This window comes from Lytechinus variegatus, chromosome 2 (assembly GCF_018143015.1).
Source record: "Lytechinus variegatus isolate NC3 chromosome 2, Lvar_3.0, whole genome shotgun sequence".
Taxonomy (NCBI): domain Eukaryota; kingdom Metazoa; phylum Echinodermata; class Echinoidea; order Temnopleuroida; family Toxopneustidae; genus Lytechinus; species Lytechinus variegatus.
Window position 1 is genome coordinate 32,066,634 of NC_054741.1, and position 19,426 is coordinate 32,086,059.

The 19,426-nt window shown below is 35.2% G+C and overlaps 1 protein-coding gene across 2 annotated transcripts in view; it reads right to left on the reverse strand.

Moving 5' to 3' along the window:
• Positions 1 to 4,649: 4,649 nt before the first annotated feature.
• The window catches only part of LOC121407870 (enoyl-CoA delta isomerase 2-like), a 36,907-nt gene continuing 22,130 nt past the window's right edge, over positions 4,650 to 19,426 (reverse strand). Inside the window, exons 6-10 of one of the 2 annotated variants that reach the window (XM_041599102.1) lie at positions 19,022 to 19,124; positions 17,730 to 17,850; positions 9,830 to 9,919; positions 6,157 to 6,300; positions 4,650 to 5,186 (exon numbers count right to left, since the gene is read on the reverse strand). In XM_041599102.1, the coding sequence (XP_041455036.1) occupies positions 5,034 to 5,186; positions 6,157 to 6,300; positions 9,830 to 9,919; positions 17,730 to 17,850; positions 19,022 to 19,124 (611 nt within the window). In that variant the 3' untranslated portion in view covers positions 4,650 to 5,033. Of the gene's footprint in view, positions 5,187 to 6,156; positions 6,301 to 9,829; positions 9,920 to 13,969; positions 14,344 to 17,729; positions 17,851 to 19,021; positions 19,125 to 19,426 lie in introns of those variants that run through there. The other variant, XM_041599103.1, reaches the window with a different exon arrangement.

Consider the following 19,426-nt stretch of genomic DNA (forward strand, 5'->3'; position numbering starts at 1 on the left):
TGAATTTTTATTTATCAAACGCCTAGTGGGCAATGACCACAATCTCATAATGTGTTTATTTGAGTGTGTGTTTTTTTTTTTTGGGGGGGGGTGCACAACAACAACGTGAAATGAGCGGAGAAGAGTGTGGGTGGATTAGTTTATATGCCTATAAATGTGTTATGCCTTAAATTGGTATACCTACTTCAAGAATATAGGCGCATAATGAGTTTGTGATCAACATCCCATTGCCGTAATTAGTCTTAAAATGAATGGGCATCCACTACCTTATTGATTGTAAATTTAAAAAAAACACTTAAATACAGCCCCAAAACTTCAATTTTTTAAATAATCATGATCCTTTTAATATGCAATAAGTCGTGAAGACTTTTCTGTGGGGGCGGTCTTTAACCCTTTTCAGAACTTAAACTCACTTTCCCCTGACTGAACACCATCCCAAACTGGGGGGGGGGGGCCGGGGGTACGCCCATGCCACCCCATGATCATTCCCCAGCTTGCGCTGTAGGCTACATTACGTTGCTCAGTATTTAACCTCCTTACCGCCATGCTATGAATCACGGTAATCCACTGCCCAAACCATCTATGAAAAATAATACATGCAGGTTAGAATCTTGCATTCTCACCGGTCACCCCTCCCCCCCCCCCCAAATCATGATCACTCATTGACACCGTTTTTTGCAACACATATTTTAAAAAGAAGAGTCTACCCAAAAATATTTTTTCAACAGGATCAGAAATATTAGATGATCAGAACAAAAAAAAGTTGAGAAAAATCGGACAACTAATAAGAAATTTATGAGTGTTTAAATCATGGAGCTAAAGCTCCATGATGATAGATCCCCTATATGCATGTTTACATCAATACAAACTTTGTAGCTTACGTACTGTAGAAATGATGCATTTCGCACTATAAATATAAACAAAATTATGGTAATTAGTGCACCCACGTCATCAAATTGGCAACATGTCTAAAAGTTTTCACTGATTTGCCCATTTTTTTTCAAATCATTAAAAAGTCATAACTTTTTTTTATTACCTGTCCGATTTTCCCCAAACTTTTTTTTTCTGTATCTCTCACTTTAAGGGCTATTTTTTTCTATTGCCAAAATAAACAAAGGTGCCGGTAATGGATATCCTTGTCTAACGAGTAACGCCTCTTGATGGGAATATATCGTCGGCGGAGGACCAGAAGGGCGCTATTGCAGATCAAAGATGTTCCGTTGGGAACCAGAAGGGCGATATTGCTATTGACTTTGTACAGCAATAGCGCCCTTCTGGCTCCGAACGGAACAACTTTAAAATGTAATAACGCCCGTATGGCTCTCAACAGACGATAATATGTTAGCCATCCATTCAAAATGACGTTGTTGAATATATATAATATAGCTATGGATTTCCTAAATCCAGTTTTAAAACCATAAGCTCTTAAACAATTTAAAATAAAATTCCACTCTAGCGTGTCAAACGCTTTGTGAAAATCAACAAAAAATAGACACCTTTCGGCAGGTTGCGTATAACACGACTAAATATATTTCCGAAAAATTTGTTCAGCTTTTGAAATCGGGACCGGCTTGCGATTGTGATGTCCGCACAGTTCAATACATGACGTACGTATCTATTGTCCCATGACACACGGCTTAATTCTACGAAAGTAGCTTTAATTATGTTGTATTTGAAAATATCAATTACATCCTGAATGAGCCTTGCTACATCAAAACCACGTCTAATATCCCTCCTGATCTTCGTCAATCAATTTATGCAGGACTTTCTGTAATCCATTAGCGAGTACTGTTGTAATCAACTTATAATCGATATTGAGCAACGTTATTGACCGCAAATTTTGTAGGTTTTCTCTTTCACCATATTTGAATATGGGAGAAATAATCCCTTTCCTCTGTGAATATCATAGTATTCCTTTCGGAAAGTTCTTATTAATACTCTTAAAAATAATCCCCTATATAGTGGTGTTATGTTTGACAAAAACGGGTATTGCGTGTACTTCCAAAGGGGAATATAGTGGTCAGGGTGACCAGACGTCCCGTATTTCCCGGGATTGTCCCGTATTTTGCTCCTTTGTCCCGGCGTCCCGACAAACCCTCCCCGGGACGCCTAATTGTCCCGTATTTCAGAATATTGAACAAAAATACATTTAAAAGTGACAAATTTTCATTAGATTATAAACAACCAACATAATTATGACGAAGCAGAGAGAACAATTAAATCGATAACTGTAAACTTTTGCAAGTTCTGCGGTGATTTTCTTGCTTCTGTAACCCAATACATTGCAAACGAACTGGCCTCCTGGCTATGTGTGTGTGGCAGGCTACTAGCTAGGCATGTATGATCGGAGATTCTCAATGGTGCTAACAATCTCACATGATAAACAATTTTTCCACCAAAATAGTCACAAAGTCGGCAGGAAATACTTATAATTATTCTCAGATTAATGATTTGGAGATGCAATCGGTGCAAGAAGTTATTCACTTTTCATAGATCTATTTTTTCAGCTTTCGTTTTGAGTCATGGTGTGTACGATATTGGGTACGATGCCGCGATGTTTCATCTAATTTTTAAGTTTGACAATATGTTTCACTTTGAAATTTTATTCATTTCTAAAATATTTTACTTTTTGAAACTTTTAAAATACATTAAGAAAAACACGAAATAACATTATGATTTTTATTAGATAATTAAATTTGTTTGTTTACTTGAAGTTTGAACTTTTTTCCTTTTTCTTTCTTTTCTACCCTATCCTTCCTGCATGCCCCTTTTCGTTCCATCTATCTTTTTTTCCTGAACATTTTTTTTCTCTCTCTGTTCATTTTTCTTTCTTTACTTCTTTCTCTTACTTTTCTCAAATCTCCCTTTTTTATTTCCTTCATTCTTTCTTTCCTTAAAATTACCTTGACTTCTTTATTCCTCTCCTGTTTCTTTTCGTTCTTTCTCTCCTTCCCTTATTTTCTCTTTTTTCGTTCTCTAATGCCTTCATTCTTCCCTCTCTCTCTTTTTTCCTTTCTTTATTTTTTCCTCGTATTCTTTTCCATTTTTTCCATTTATCTTTCTTTCCCTTCCTTCCTTTCTCCTTCCCTTCCCGTTTTCTTTTTTCTTTCAAAGAATGAAGGAAATATATTTTTTTCCTTCATTCTTTCTTTCCTCCCCATTTTCTTACTTTTTCCCTTTAATTCTCCCCTCTTTCACACATTTATTCATCTTCCATTCCCTTCCTTTCCTTTCCTTTTCTTTCTTTCTTTCTTTCTTTCTATATTCATTTCAAAGAATGACGGAAACCCTTTTTTCTCTTTTATTCTTTCTTTCATCCTTCTGTTCTAACTATTTGTTATTTTATATTTTTCCTTAATTTTCTTTCCTTCTCAATTCATCTCTTTTCTTTCTCTCCTTCATTCTTTCGTGCACCCTCCCTTCCAATTCTTTATATTTTTCCACAAGTCTATAACACTGCGTGTGGGCTTCTTTGTTGATTTTTATTAGTCAATTGTCCCGTATTTCATTTTGTAAAATCTGGTCACCCTGATAGTGGTGCTACATGTGACAAAAAGAGGTATTGCATGTACACAAAGGGGAATATATATAGTGGTGCTGTATATGACGAAAAGGGGAATTGCATATATACAAAGGGGAATATAGTGCTGCTATATGTGACGAAAAGGGGAATTGCATGTACTTACTAAGGGAAATATAGTGCTGCTATATGTGACGAAAAGGGGAATTGCATGAACTTACAAAGGGAATATAGTGCTGCTATATGTGACGAAAAGGGGAATTGCATGTACTTACTAAGGGAAATATAGTGCTGCTATATGTGACGAAAAGGGGAATTGCATGTACTTACAAAGGGAATATAGTGCTGCTATATGTGACGAAAAGGGGAATTGCATGAACTTACAAAGGGAATATAGTGCTGCTATATGTGACGAAAAGGGGAATTGCATGAACTTACAAAGGGAATATAGTGCTGCTGTATGTGACGAAAAGGGGAATTGCATGAACTTACAAAGGGAATATAGTGCTGCTATATGTGACGAAAAGGGGAATTGCATGAACTTACAAAGGGGAATATAGTGCTGCTATATGTGACGAAAAGGGGAATTGCATGATCTTACAAAGGGGAATATAGTGCTGCTATATGTGACGAAAAGGGGAATTGCATGCATTTACAAATTTATATTTATTATTAATATCATGTGGTGCAATATATTTTCTAGAAAAACATTAATTTTTGTTTTGTCTGATCGTAAAATAAACAAATTTATTTTATTTTCTCATTTTTAAAAAAATAAATACTGCCCAGTTAATAAGGCGAAGGAGCCGACTTTACAAATACTGAAAGGAGAAGGCCCCTTTCGTTCATTGTGGGGTAAAAATACCTTAGGGAGAATTTTTGGGAGAACCAAAAATTGTATATTCCAAATTAAACGCAGGGACACAGGGAAAAGGTCCTCACTTTTTTAGATTACCTCCCGTTATTCACAAATATTTATCAAAATCAAAATTTAATCACGCATAGGCTCATTAACGTGATATAGGTTGAATTCCCCTTTGCGTACAATTTTCGAGCATTCGCCCTTTGGTTGAATCTAGGTATATATATATATATATATATATATATATATATATATATATATATATATATATCCATCTTAAATTTGAGCATCTTCTTCAATACATCAATAGAAGGACATTGTTTGAGTTTATGAGGTAATGTATTCTAATATTTGCTTGCCATATGAATGAATAACTTTAACCCAGATATACAACCCAAATAAATGTCAAAACTGAGAAATATTAATCCCAGGTCTACAATACATTTACACTTCTGGGCATGAAATTATGTGTGGAGTATTGAGTGCACATCAGATTGGCACTTGTGCGCAACATAATTCTGCAAAGTTGATAATCAACATAAAAAGCTCCCAGCACGGCATCCAGAAACAACTGAAGCTCTATATGGTGATAAATAAATTTGCAAACATTTGTGAACATGGAGAGAAGAGTAATCAGGAGTTGGATTATTGTTATAGTTTTGATTTGGAGAAAAAGTTCATTAAGGCTTGGGCACACTCGTCTGATGTCCATCTCTCAATAAGAAGGTCACACTCTGCTCGGTTCACCTTATGGAGGTGCTCTTTCTCCGTCTCCCGGATCAGATTCTTGGCAAGTCTCAAGGCCTGAAATGAAAGGATACACATTGTCAGACAACATTGTGCAATAATTTTTTCATGATTTTCATCAAACAGAATATTTTACTTCACTCTATGCAGCAATGACAGCTTCATAATGGTAAACTTGTATACAGTCAACACAAATGTCAGTTCATTATGACAAAACCACAACAAATTTTGTTGAAAGATCAAAATGGCTTTTCCCCATTACACTGAAAAGCAAGTTATCTTAGATTTTGAGATGTTAGAGGATTGCTATACATGTAGAAGTCTGAATAAGATATTTCTGGCTTGCAACGAATAAGTTATCACATGTTCAATCTCAAAAATAAATCAGAAAAAAAAATAAAGCAGCAATCATCTACTGCTGATCAGTTAGCGATGCTACCACAAGGCCACTTCTGGTCCATAGCACGTTCATGATGGATTAGGACCAAATACCTTGGCTGCTCAAATTTTGTACTATGAATTCATAGTCCATCATGGATTATAGAATGCAATGTTGAAGGCTTGCTGAGGAAATTTTAATAATATACAGACATATCTGGCTTGAAGCCTGTGAATTTGATCGCGAATTCAATCTGAAAAAATAAGTCTGTCCTAGTTTAACCTTTTCACAAGTGAGATTTAATGAATAGAGAAAGGAGATGTCTTTCTTTAATTTATAAAATTTACTACGAGCTACAACAGAAATAACTGTGAACTTCACCGCATCCTGTAATTTGGATATTTTGTGTTTGTCTTGAGTGTTATCAAATTACTTTGCCCTGTTACGTTTATGTCTTCAATTTTTTTGTCAAAAGATGTAAAATATGCACCACCAATCGATCAAACATAGTGTCATTTAATTACAAAATTATGTATTCTTCTTTCTTCAATTATTTGTTTGTTGTTGCTCCCTAAAGCCTTAATGCATTCCATATGAAAAAGAATTGCCAACGTTTCATGCATTAAATACCTACAAACGGTAACTTACATTTCTTGGAAGTTGAGCATATTCCTTGACCTTGCTGTCCACCGTTTCTCTGAACTGAGCAGCAGGAATGACCTCTGTGACCAGACCACGATCAAAAGCTTCCTGCGCGTTCAACTTCTTACCAAACAGCAAGAACTCATTGGCCTGTAATAGACAGGTCAGAAAAAAATTTAAAAAGGAGATGTTTGTTTTGTCGCCTTTGATAGCTTTCTAATCAAACCACACTGAAACATTAACTTTAAAGGTGCCGAGATCTACTTGCATTATATTGAACTACATGTAATAATGTATAATTCCAACATTGAAATTTTACAAAGAGATTGAAGGATGCTCAGTTCATTATATGACGAATTCTTGAATGATCGTGTAAGATCACCATTGACCAACATCTCTCGTTATTACTATTAGTTTTATTAAAGGGGAATCCAGCCTTGGCCATAAAATGTTGCGTTGGGAAGGAGAAAAATAAATTAAACAGAATGGTGAAAGTTTGAAAGAAATCGGACAAGCAATAACAAAGTTATAGCTGCTTTAAAATGGAGATCACTAATACTGCATAGATTTCAAATTGGCAACTGGGTAAGTAAATTATGACAAGGGGCAAGGACAACTTTCCCATAGGCCATGTACTTTATTATCAGGGATTTGTGGTTTTCTTCTAAGTACCCATTCTCCTGGGGCAGTAATCTAAATATAACCCAGGTAGTATATTGTTTTATGTCCTCATGAAAGAAAAATATAATTTGAAGTGAAACTTTTTGGAAAAATGACATTTTAGCCATAATATGTACTGGAGTACATGGAAGAGTAGTCCTTGCCTTACATCACTATGCCATCCCATATGCGACCAATTTGAAGTCTCCATGGGTATAGTGATTACCAATATTAACAACTTTTAAAAATTCATAACTTTCTTGTTGTTTGTCCAATATTGATCAAACTTTCACCTATCAACTTGTCTGATTTTTCTTTTCCTTATAAAAACAAGCTTTTATTTGGGTTGGATTCCCTTTAATAGCAGCCCTCCAAACATCTTTCTTATTCAAAATAGATCTAGATCTATGAAATTCTGACATAACATACCCTAGTTAAATGATGTAAAATAATGAAAACAATCAGAAAAATGCGAACACAATAAACAGCAAGCACATGACAGCACTTTTGTTAATCATGGCTTTAAAAAAGACCCATAAGCTGATAGAATCCCTGTTTTATTTTGACAATAAACTAAGTAATCATTCCATTTTCAACCAGTATCACTTTCAGACTTATGTATAGTGATCCATATAAGCACTTGATAGTCATGTTTTTTTTATTCTTTCACTAATAATTTTGTGATTGTCAACCAGAATCAGTAATCAAAATTTACATTGGACTGTGTTTTGATAAACTTTACACCGTAACATGAAGAAGGGGTTAAGATAGTGCTTTGAAAACTTCACTGATCAGTTTCCAGTTCAGTTTATTTTAATACAAAACAAAACCATACAATGTTCAAAAGTATTACATTGAACAAATACTATCTTGAATTCAACACATAATGTAAGAAAAGGAGACTCCTAGATAATAAGATAGGAATAATTCTGAAATATGTCTTTACAGGGTGCGACATAAACGCTTGCCCGATTACCCGGGCAAGTAAAAGTCGGGCAAATGTTTTTGAAGTAAAGACAAAAACTACTTGCCCGAATTGGGCAAGCAAAATTTTCACTGTGAAATGAAATTTTACAAAGCTTCCCCATACTTCCCACGCAGAAAACAGAAGAGAAAGAGAAAAAAAAAACAGTTAACAACTTTCCCCAATTCAAATTGCAAGCCGCTTTGCGACATTTTTTGCGATCTACACACAAAATCACACACCCAGAGTCAGCATAGTATACATGTGGCTGGTGCGCCCAGCCTCCCGCCTGTGTGGCAGGCATGCATGGATCTCCATGCTGCTATGCACACCAGCCCTATCCCCGATCAAACTCCGAATCAAAGTGAACAAGGGAACAAGCTCACATGAAAAATGGTTTTTCCAACAAAATACTCACTAAATCGGCGGGATTTTTTTTTATGCTTATCTGAATTCCCAGACTACTGGTTTGGTGATGTGATCGGAGGAGCAAGTTATTGAGTTTTCATAACTAGTTTTAGCCGTTGTTATCGGTGTGGGAAGAAAAATGCATGCAAGTCCACGATGCCGTGATGATTCATTTGATTTTGAAGTTTGTCAATGTTTCTCTGTGAATTATTGATTTATAAAACATTTATTTTTCTAACAATTTTTAAAATATATTTTAAACAAATATCAGCAAGATTTACTTTAGATGATTGTGTATGTTTTTCAAGTTTAAACTTTCTTCTTCTTTCGTTTTTTTTTTCTTCCTTCCTTCCTTCGTATCTTTTTTCATTTCTTCCTTTTTTTTCTTCCTACCTTTCTGTATTTCTTTTCTTTCCTTCCTTCCTTTTTTTCTTTCTTTCTTCCTTTCTTTTTTCCTTCCTTCCTTCCTACCTTCCTTCCTTCCTTTCTTTCTACCTTTCTTTTTTCCTTTCTTTCTACTTTTCTTTTTTCCTTTCTTTCTACTTTTCTTCCTTCCTTTCTTTCTACATTTCTTTTTTCCTTTCTTTCTACCTTTCTTCCTTTCTTTCTACGTTTCTTCCTTTCTTTCTACCTTTCTTTCTTTCTTTCTTTCTTTCTTTCTTTCTTTCTTTCTTTCTTCCTTCCTTCCTTCCTTCCTTCCTTCCTTCCTTCCTTCCTTTCGTTCGTTCTTTCTTTCTTTCTTCCTTTCTTTCTACCTTTCTTCCTTTCTTTCTCTCTTCCTTCCTTCCTACCAACCTATCCTTCCTTCTTTAGTTATTTTCAGTGATTCCACTTTTTATTTTTTGTCAAGGTCATATACAAAAGCGCTTAAAAAATATATGAGAGAATATTAATCAAATGGCATATTGACACCAATTTCGGTCATAGGAACTAAAATAACTTTGAAAAAAGGTGCAATACTAGTTCACGTTTAAAAGAGAGGAAAGGGGCAATTATATATTAAACCGTAGTACTTTCTTTTGAAACGGTAAAACATTATTTTGAAGGATTTTTGCAGGCAAGTGCTTCTAAAAAGTTACGTAGCACCCTGCTTTATATCCTTTCCATCCTTTCATTAGTGTTTATTTTTTATTTATTCTTTTTTCAAGTTGAATATAATTCATATATATCTATATTTATATCTATATTCATATCCCACTAAAAATGTTCCCTTGTGTCTTCACAAAAGGCATTTTGACCCCACCGCAAACCTTACGACTGTTCACGATCCGATTTTGGAACAAATCGCATTTTGCTCATTTTCTGAAAATGTGAATGGAACATACATTGTATTTGAGGTTTAAATTAATTGAAAGAATACTAATATAACCATTTTGAAAGATTGCAAGCCTTCATTAAATTAGTTTCAAATCATAGCTAGGACATCATTACGACTAGATATTAAATTCGCTTTTATTCTAAGGATGATAGCATAGTCACAGATTTGAACATAGGTATTCGTACAATGATTTCAAACATTACACAGTAAGATATTCCATGTCTCAATATCAGCATCAAATTCTACTACATTTATTCTGAAATCGGGTCGCGGACCAATTGTAAGGTTTGCGGTCGCCTTAACATACACCATTTCAGGAAGCTACTTACCTTAGCTGATCCCATCATCTTGGGGAATGTGTATGATGAACAACCTTCTGGACTCTGACCAAGTGCTGCAAAAGGTGTATAGAACGTTGCCTGTTTTCAAGGATATTACAAACAAACATAATTAATTATTACACAATATCAATAAAGCCTTCAACTGTGCAAGAATATGATGGAATTTGAATTAAAATATGAAAGACAATTTCACAAGAGCAAAATCCATCCCTCATTGAGATCTCGACAATCGACTTCACATTCATGATCAAAATCAGCATGACCATCAGCTTTTACGTTATCTATACAATTATTTGTCCACAAATCTAAGTTGTATGGTACTATGAATAAATCATGTTGATTTATACATGAAACCATAAGCTCTAATTTATTAAATTGTCCACAAACTGCTGATTTTTTTTTAGTCTACATTATGCACACTCTAAACCTGTAATATGTAATCTCATAAAAGAACGTCTGGGGCCCCGTCTTACAAAGAGTTGTGATTGATCCGATCAATTGCATCTCTAGGGAAATCGATCAGTGTCATAATTTTTTCTACAGAAAATTTGCAAAATGTCCTTTTAAACAAAAAATAACACACCAAATTGTCAAGAAATCAATGAATTTATGAAAGTACATGTCTAGAAAATTTTATGAACCAACATACATTTTAAATGCTAACTTTGCTGGCTTTCCATTGTTACGATTGATCGCAACTCTTTAAAGGAGAATGAAACCTTTGGACCAAGATAGCTTGTGTGAAAACAGAAAAATCAAAGAAACAGATCAAGGAAAGTTTGAGAAAAATCGGACAAATAATGAGAAAGTTATGAGCTTTTGAATAGGGTTGCGATCACTAATGCTATGGAGATCCTCACATTGGCAATGCGACAAAGATGTGTGATGTCACTCTTGAACAACTCTCCCCATTACTTTAGTATATATTTCACTTAAATTGCCTCTTTTATTACATCTATCAGTAGAACATGTATTCTTTCTATAGGAGGGCATGTAATCCAGTTTTTTATAGAATACATCATGGATAAAGAGTTTGTATCACCATACAAAAAAGCAAAAAGACACATTTTCAGGGTATTTCATAGTCCATCAAAGGAAAAGTTGTTCATGTGTGACATCACACATCCTTGCCGTGTTGCCAATGGGAGGATCTCCATAGCATTAGAGATTGCAATATTCAAATGCTCATAACTTTCTCATTATTTGTCCGATTTTTTCAAACTTTCTCTGTTCTTATTCTTTGATTTTTCTGTTTTGACACAAGTCTACTTGTTCCAAAGGTTTCATTCCCCTTTAAAGACGGGCCCCTGATCTTGTGAATGACCTAAAGGGAAGGCTTCCACATATCCCTATCTTGATGAAATAACAAATCAATTACAAAAGCCCTGAAACATGGTGATTTTCATTTGACATGCACTTCTATCAATTACTTAGATCGAAAAGAAAAACATTAGGCCGATATTAAGACCCCAATAGCAGAATCATAACGATGTTAATGAATTGATCTTATACAGGGGCAGATCCAGGCCAGGATTTTCCATGGGGGGGGGCATATTTTCCAGAGAAAAATTTGACAAGCAAAAAAAAAGGGTTTTAACCATTTTGTCCTAAAAAAAAATTGACAAGCAAAAGGTTCACTTTTAAAGGGGGGGGGGCACACTTTTGTTTTAACGCCATTTTTACATTACAGATTTTAACTGTGTCTTTTAAAGGGGGGGCATGGGCCCTGTTTCCCCCCCGCCCCCCCCCCCCCCCTGGATCTGCCAGTGATCTTATATTAACACTATGTGTATTGATATTTTCAATACTCTATGCCACATCCAATTATAAATCACATTCACATAGAGTTTGGAGAGTGTGTAACAATAAATTTGGTTTCATATGATAGAGTTGGGTTCAATGATGATTAAGAAATAGTCTCATCATCATAATGACATTTTTTTAATTAATTAAGTGTCCAAATTCCGGCTTTTTTCTAGGACACACTGTATGCAAATTGTCAGCCTTTGAAATCAAAGTTCTTAAAATGAAATATGCCCTTCAAATTCTGAACAATGAAGCTATACATTAATGCTCTAAATATGCCTCTGTGCATATCAATCAAATTAATTAATGATTAGTGGGGAGACATTTTTAATTGAAATGCACCAAAAGAAGTGAATAGCAATACAACTATACATTATTAACAAGGTGAAATAATAAAAAAGAGTGAAGATAAAGTGCAAAAGAGAAGACACATCAGTTGTCTAATTAATTAGTACTTGCACTTAAGAAATTAAGGGACAATTTCCATTGGAAGCTATTCCAGGGTACAGTCACACTCATGTAACCAATCCCAGACTGATCAAAGACATTACATCTTTTTTCAGGTGGTATACCATCCGTTGGTCTGGAGAGGGTTTCACAAAGATTTAAGTAAGAATTAAGAGTCGCACTTAAACGACAAGTCGCGTGCAGTATAAAAGGCATAACCGCATCGGTCAGATCATGCCAAGAGGACGCAAGTTACTGCTTATTGATTGATCATAACATTGCGCGCTGCATATCATATACGCGTCTCAGATTTAAATCATACTTATTCAGATTTAAGTCATACTCAGTCAGATTTAAGTCATACTTAATCTTTGTGAAACACCTCCCTGGAGTAGGTTTCCTGGGTGAAAGGCGTGGCCAAAGTAACGAATCTGTTGATAAATACGTGGCCGACCAATAAAAGGAGTCAGCTTCCAAAACCACCAGTGGTAACCAGCTCACCAACTGGCTTGGATTCCTGCATTGTTTCTACTGCAGTCATGACAACAAGGCTGTTGTCTAAATCAAAGTTTAGAAATTCAGCTCCAACTCAGCTTCTCTCAGAACAAAGACACACCGACGAAACTGACTCTAAAGTGAACAACCATATGACATGCAGTTTATATGTCATTGGGAATAACAGAGTATATTTGGTCAGTCTCGCTTGTTCGACTTGAGCAAAAGCCAGACATCACATCCAGAAGAAACTGTGACGAGGAGTAGATCGACAGCAGAACTTTGGCACCGCTTTCCTAGATAACAACTTTTTTCAAGTTTTCTATAAATTAGTCTGTTAGTCATTGTCATTGTTTTACGAAGCATCTTCCACTCAGACAATTAGGAGATCTAAATGCAACACCTTCATGGATTATTTCCATTTTATCAATCGATTAATTTGACTGATTTTTGCTAACTTCGGCCATGAAGACAATTTGATGTTAATGAAAGAGAGGTTCACCAACATAATTTTGCTAGAGGTTTTCGAAAGAGAATTTCAGTGGATAAAACTGCATGAAGATATAGCTGGAAAGTAAATGTATACAATTCACAATGGAATTTAGGGAAATGGAAGAATGTTTTGCTGCTTTGTTCATTATCAAAGGAATGGAACTCGTGATTGCCTGCTTCCTGATAACGTCAACATTACTTCTCATTCTCACTCATCCTCGATTTCGTAAACAACATCATATCTTTCCCTTTAACCTCGCTCTTGCTGATTTGATGGGCGTGATCGTATACACAGTTTTTGAGATCAAGAGGTATAATAATCAGGTATGTTTTTACAATCTGATTAATTTGAGATGTCTTTTGGTTGCTTACTCGCAATCCATGACATTTGCTCCTGCGCATTAAACCAGAGATAAATCCCAACTTCAAAACTAGCCCTAATCTTAATCATAATCCTCATATTATTGTGCTCACCTTTATATCGTCAGAGAAATTTTGAGGAAAAGCAATTGTCACAGGAGCAAATGTTTTTTTATCATTTACTAATTACATTTCTAAAAGGATTAGCATGAAATATAATTATTGCTATTTTCTATAATAATATCTATTACCTTCTGCAAAAAATGAATCCATATTTTGCTGCATTCAACCCAGGTAAAACAATGGGGACCTAGTACGAATGTATTCTATTGCTTTCTGTTGCTAGTTTGTTTATATTTTGTGAATGCGAAATGGAAATTGATAAAATGATAATCTAAATATCATATTTTATATCTTTACTTCTTTGTCTTCTCCTTCTTATTTCTCTTCTTTATTACCTTCCTTCTTATTCTTTACCCCCGCCCTTCCTCCTCTTTTTTCTTCTCCACATTTCCTTACCCTTCTCTGTCTCTTTCTTCACAATTTTTTTCTTTTCAAAGGACCCAATTTTCGCCATTGAATTGAAAATACTGGCTGGCACCCTCTACATGTCCTTTATCGTGTCCACCATGAGCATCTTCCTGGTTGCAATCTATCAGTTCATTACGATCCACATCGACCCGTTTGGGGTGAAAAACATCATTACGACTCCTCGGTGTATCATCGTCTGCGTCGTAACCTGGGTCATTGCTGGAGGGTTGATGATGTTTACGGACAAGTTTACTGGACACTACCCTATCATCAACTCGGGGTTCATTGTCATCTCCCTCTTGGCAACGTGCATCTGCTATATCTTCATCTATCGCTCCGTTGCTAAGGTCGAATCGAATGGTAACAACCTCCTGGAAGAGAGGAAGAAAGAGAACCAACGTGTCCTGCGGACATTCTGTATCATCCTGGGGACAACCGTCTTTGTCATGCTTTACCCCGTTGCTTTTGCGGCTTTCAACTCCTTGGAGACCCCCGGCTTCAAAATAAGCGTTTGCTTTGTGTATTTACAAGATATGCTGGTGATTACGAATTTCATAGCTAATAGCCTCATTTACTGGTGGAGGCTCAAGGATTTTAGATCTGTCGTAATGACTTGCGCAAAGGGTTGCAACACCAGGAGCACACATGTAGTAGAGATCTGATCAGTGATAATACCTTCAGTCATACCAACAAAAATGACTCCAAACCAACCAACAATATGCATGCCATTGGAAATAACGAAATACCTTTCGTTGGTCTGGGGACAGTTTCGTTGGTGTGACTAAGACCTTGACGATCCAACAGGTTTCCCATCTAAATTAATCAGTTCATTGCATAGAGTTTGGACAAGGTTCTGTGTCTGTTATAATGTTTATAATAAAAAAAAAATTAAAAAAGAGAAACGAAAAGTAAAAAAAATGAATGAAAAAGAAAAACTAGCACATCAATGATGTGGAGATCATCCGGCATCTTGCAAAGAAATTTAACACACTTTTTTTTATTTCAACCCAGTTGACACAGTAGCGGATTATATTGGTGACATAAATGGAGGAAACAGGATTGAAATTGGTGAATAAATGACAAAGAAGTAAAATATTTTGTGATTTATGAATAATTTTGTATAAATAAGAATAAATAATTTTCTAGACAAAATTTCTAAATTCTGTGTAGAACCTTGGTGAGCCTCATGTAGCTCTCAGGTGGAACAAAAAAATATCAAAATCGGTCTATAAATAAGCATTTTTTGTGAGTTTTGAAAGATATGCATAAATTAGCATATCAAATGAGTTTCAAAATTTTGTGCAGAAATTTTGCATCCCCACCAAGAGCTATTGTATAATTAAAGCAAACAAAATTGAAATTGATCTACAAATGATGGAGAAAAAGCAATTTTTGTGATCTATGAATAAATTTTGCATAAATAGCATAACTTTCTAGTCAAAATTTCTGTGTGGAAATTTGGTGAACCTCATAAAGCTCTACCAGATGGACGAAAACAAAAGTCAAAATCAATCGACAAATAAAGAAGCATTTTATGTGAACTTTGAAAAATATGCATAAATTAGAAAAAAAATACTAGTCAAAATTCTGTGTAGAAGTTGGGAGAACCTCATAAAGCTTTACTAGATGGAAACAAAAAAATGTGCATAAATTAGCATATATCAAGAGTTTAGAACTACAAGAAGTTTTTAATCATCTGGCCCTTTGGGCCGAATGAGCAAAAGAAAGAAAGAAACTATTGGAATTTTTTTCAAAAGCTGTGGCAAAAGTAGTCAATTCTAACTTGTTGCCACAGAAACCAAGGAAAGAAGGAGGTAAATGTGACTTCAGTCTCTCAACAGTATGTTTCATTTCGGTTTAGCTAATTCTCTTTGTTAACTTTTAGTCTCGTCTCAGCCACTACTTAACGAGGAATATAGTCAAGACACAGGGCCTTTTCAAAATGCTACTCATTGCATTGCATGGCTATTACTAATTTGGTGGGGGGGGGGGCAAAAATATTCTATATGGGCAAGGGAGCGATGTGAGTTAGCTAGCAGATTTTTCCTTTTTCTGTAATTCAATACCGACATAGTACATAGTTTGGGTTAATTTGTTTTGTCAAATATTTTTCCAGAACCTCAAATACTAAAAAAAAGTGTTTAAAAGTTTTCCAATTGTATATTGCATTTTTTTTAAGGCAATCATCATTAACTCTTTGCATGCTGGATTAATTTTGGGGGATAATAATGACAATTGTTTCCATTTTTTTTTAATCAACATTTTCCATATTGCACCATTGATACATTTTATTATTATTACATATGTGTTTTTCAAGAATTATTGCCTTTTACTAGCTGTTCTAATTTGAAGGTATAGGCATAAAGGGTTAACAAGTCCATATGGCTTTTCATGATTCCCCCATTTCTCATGTGCAATTATTTGTGAAACATACATTGTATAGATCTTTTGATGATTTTAACAAGAGAGTAAAATAAATGAAATGAAAAAGGTATGTTATATGGAGTTATGAAAGTTGATTATTCTATTCTTCAAACACCACTTTGGTCTTGCCTATTTAAAGGTAAATGCTAGTTTTGGTAACGATATCAAAATGACTTCGTACAGAATCCCATGAAATGACCACCAAAGTGTCTGTTTGTATAAATAAAACGCATGTGCCAAAGAATTCCTGAAGAAATTGTGTAATTGCTGAGAAATTAGCAAATAAGCACAGGAATCGGGTAGGGCGTCGGGCCCGACGCCCTAAGCAATAATTATACATTGTCCCACGTGCGCTTATCTGTGTTGGGGATCTTTGGTGTGAACATTTTCCAGCGTAGATTGTAAGATTTCACAACGTTCAGTTAATGTAACTGTACCAGATCTAGATCCTCGATGATATACTGACAATAAGGCCTTGTTTTACAGACTTTCTCATGAAATCAGTGTTTACTGCAACTTCTGGAATTTCTCTTTAACACACCTGCCTTTTACAGTGTAGGCCTACTGGGGCGAACTAATCTAGCCTTACTCTTGTAATTAGGAAAACTTGTCTTTGTCATTCGCATGCCTGCCAACTCTTTGAATTGAGAAGACAGTTTTGGGGAAAATGATTCCACTATTCAACTTGTTGTTTTTTAATTAGCCCTACACAAAATCCAACAACAAGAACCCCGAAATGACAGGCCTGGTCTACGACAGTAAACAGTCTTTCCATTAAATTAAATTCCCGCATACTATTCTCGCAAGTTTTAATTCAAAGTAATAATAGCCACCCAAAAAAAGTTTTTTATTCAAATATTCGTTTGATTTATATATCCCTTTCCTGCTAAGTCACATTAATGAGTATTGCTTTCGATCTTGAATTTCACAATTTAGGGCAAAGAGAAATTTATTATTTTATACATTGTATGCATATTTATATGATTATAATGTGGTGTTCTTGGTTTTAAATAAATAAACTTGATATAAAACTTGAAATAACCTACAGTAATTATGATATGAAATTAGACTTGGTACTAAACACAATTTTAAAGAAAAAATGCATTCTGATTTTATTGTACTTTATTTTCGCACACAATTATTAGATTTTCGTGGATTTCACACTTGAGGCTTGTCATTTCATTAAAATGATTGGATATTTATCATTACAATTATTTTCATTATCCTTGTTGCAATTATTAATTATCACTATATGAAAAGGAACATATAGCGATCCTTTTATTGGACTACAATTGAAATATAATATTGTTTGTGATATAAGATTGAGACTTACCGTATCTGAAGCATAGACAACATCCATTAGCCCCAGTGTCGTGACTGCGATACCAACCGCTGGACCGTTAACAGCACAAATCAAAGGCTTGGGGAAATCTATAGTTGAATTAACATATCTCCTGGAACGATAAGCAATAGACGGTACATTTATAGGTCATAGATTATCTATAACAATGCCACTGACTTCAAAGACATGTCATTTTCCGAATTTCTGAACTAATGTCATTATCTGATCCGGGATCAGGATGAAATCCTGGTGGCTTTGTGTCCAAAAACCATCCCGGGATGATTCCAGGATCAATGAATTTTGGACACATTTGGGAAAGAAAGATAAACAAAATCTTTACCTGCTTTAATTCATTATGTTTCTGCCAAATTCTTATTGAATGTTTAGAAGGGATAGGTATATCATTGCTTTACAAATATCTTATTCCTGTAGTACTGAATCCCTCATGCCAATTGCAACTCAGTTCGACCTTTTCCTCCAAGCTTTATGCATGAGTAATGAACAGAATGTAGACACTAAAAAACAAATGTACTTGATTCGTTGCCAATTTATTACATTTTACCACTATAGCATTCGATAATGCACACGATTATGCTCTAAATTGGCAACTTATCGAAAATTAGATAAATTTTGGTGGGCTAGGTTCAGTGTTCAAGGAAGTACAAAAATGGGTTGGAGGTGTTGGGGGGAGATCGTATGGAACAGAGAGAAGATACTAGACTGAATGTAGGGGGGAGGATAGTAATTCTTAATGTTTTGAAAGCAGATGACTTGAGGACAAATCGGCTTCCAACAATTAAATCAAAGGTTCATTCATTCTTAATTTCACTGATACTTTGTCACACAAACAATGAGTAAATCATCATGGAAAATTTTTATTAAAGAAAAAACAAGGCAAAAGCGATTTTGTGTCTCACCCAAGTATAAAAATAACCAGAAATATGGTGATTCGCGAGGGCATGCAACAGAATTGTATCAAAATTTCATTGTAATGTGACTGGGATGGAATAACACTTGCCTGAGGAGTCTTGCACGTAAACTTTAATGTTGACCTGAAATGACCTTTGACCTTATCATGTGACCTCCGACTGCAGCATAACATGCAGGTCCCCCAAGTCCATCTACCATCCAAGTTTAGTTGAAAAGCACCTTACGGTTGTGGAGTTATGTGTCATTAGATTTGGATCCCTAAGTCTCGCCTTCACCTCTGGTGGGCGAGACAAAAATGATGATATACATGGACACGACAAATGCTGCAACACAAGATCACCGCCTTCACTTACTCGAGCAGGTTGCTACCCTTCACAGATTCTTCATATAAAACACTCGGGTCTATTTTCATGAAGTTGTTGAGGTCATTCCCACTACTATAAAAGTCACCAGCACCTACATGTATCAAACACAAACATATGAACCATTACTTTACACAGGTATGGATAACAGCCTCACCTACAATTATTATTCGCCCAAGTTTTCAAATTATCCATCTACTTCTGGGCTCTGTAACACAAAGGTTTGCGATCAATCGCTTAATGAACTGACCAATCAAGATCAATCTTACAGGCGCATTTGGTTTAAAATACTGACCAGGGACCAATCAGTGCGGAGCTTTCATATAATGCAATCCATCGCAAACCTTTGTGTTACAGAGCACAGATTGGCAAAAAAACGTCCCAACAAAATATGTT